The sequence below is a fragment of the Haplochromis burtoni genome, unplaced genomic scaffold, assembly GCF_018398535.1.
Source record: "Haplochromis burtoni strain Fernald_Lab_line unplaced genomic scaffold, NCSU_Asbu1 Contig_1186, whole genome shotgun sequence".
Classification (NCBI taxonomy): Eukaryota; Metazoa; Chordata; class Actinopteri; order Cichliformes; family Cichlidae; genus Haplochromis; species Haplochromis burtoni.
In genome coordinates, this window is record NW_024583547.1 from 5,489 (window position 1) to 6,798 (window position 1,310).

General features: G+C 43.9%; 1 protein-coding gene across 1 annotated transcript in view; it reads right to left on the reverse strand.

Moving 5' to 3' along the window:
* Positions 1-8: 8 nt before the first annotated feature.
* The window catches only part of LOC121813142, a 7,169-nt gene continuing 5,867 nt past the window's right edge, over positions 9-1,310 (reverse strand). The window contains exon 5 of the mRNA XM_042216670.1: positions 9-302. Within this exon, the coding sequence (XP_042072604.1) occupies positions 20-302 (283 nt within the window). The 3' untranslated portion in view covers positions 9-19. The remainder of the gene's footprint in view (positions 303-1,310) is intronic.

The following is a 1,310-nucleotide window of genomic DNA, read 5'->3' on the forward strand; positions in this document are numbered from 1 at the left end:
GATGAGGGAGGACTTTGGATCAGACTCCACTCTGACACATGAACTGTGGCTGTAGGTCGCTTACCTGAACTCTCCCACCTTGTTCCAGGTGAATGTCATGCCCGTCCACACGCAGCGTCACACTGTCCAAAAAGCTCACATCTTTACGACGCCGGTCCCTGAAGTTCCCCAGAACATGGAAGTCTGGGAGTGACGGAGTCGAGAACAGAGAGTACGCACACCGATCCTGGATGGAGTTAATCTGGCCGTGGACGTCAATGATAGTGGGGCCGGTCACAGTGCAGGTGGAGGCCGACACGCAGCTGATAAAGGCAGAAAATTCAACATTATTCAGTTTTGTTTTGTTTTTATAGCCTTAAATCACAACAACAGTCACTTAGACATAAAGATCCTATGACCTTAGAATGAAAACTATCATGTCACGTCCTTTTTGCAACAACCTTGTCCACAGTTTGAAGGATATATGTTATCTTAACAGGAGGAAACCTGTTAGTCAATCAAGCAGGGATCTAAAGACCAATTTGGTCACATATGCGCATATGTGGAGGTCTCGGTGCGACCAGCCATTCAGTCCAAAAAAAAAAGTCTCCGCAACTCTGAAAGTCTCTGTGTGGTCAACAACAGATACACATTATGTCCATATCGTGGTCTAAACCAATCACAGATAGTCAGGGGCGGGGCCTCTTTGATTGGCCGTGTTCCAGATATTTCTGTCTCCCTACGTGTGTGTACGTTTGAAAGTGCAGGCAGATAGACAGAGGCGAGTAGTATTGCTGGGTTTCAATAACTTTCTAATTAAAATGGATTTCAGCTTGAATAAGGTGATATTTATTCATTAAATCCTGAATCAATTTTTAAATATCAATTATTCTGCCAGAAACTCACAAAACTATTTCAACAACCACCAAACAGGTAAAACAGCAAATGAGAGCAGGTAAACAGATTCTACACAACGACATAAACAAAGAGAGCGGACCCGACGGATCAGGATCTGTGAGTTGTTGGCTTTCTCTCCCGACAGCATGAACATGGAGACGCTGTCGGGGCTGAAACAGCTCACAGATTTTGAGCTGCAGGTTTTTTTTACTCTCCAACCAAAATTCACTGAGCCAGCAGCAAAAGGAGCTCCAAACTGCTGTTCCCGTTTGATAACATCCTCATTAATTCACTCTTACCTTTGCAAGATAAAATCACACTTCCAGCACAGCTCTCTCTCTCCCCCATTCATTTGCTTATTTCACACTATTGTGTACAAGCGCTGACAACAGCTGTTTCCTTTTCAAAAATGACAAGAAAGCCTTATTTCTGCT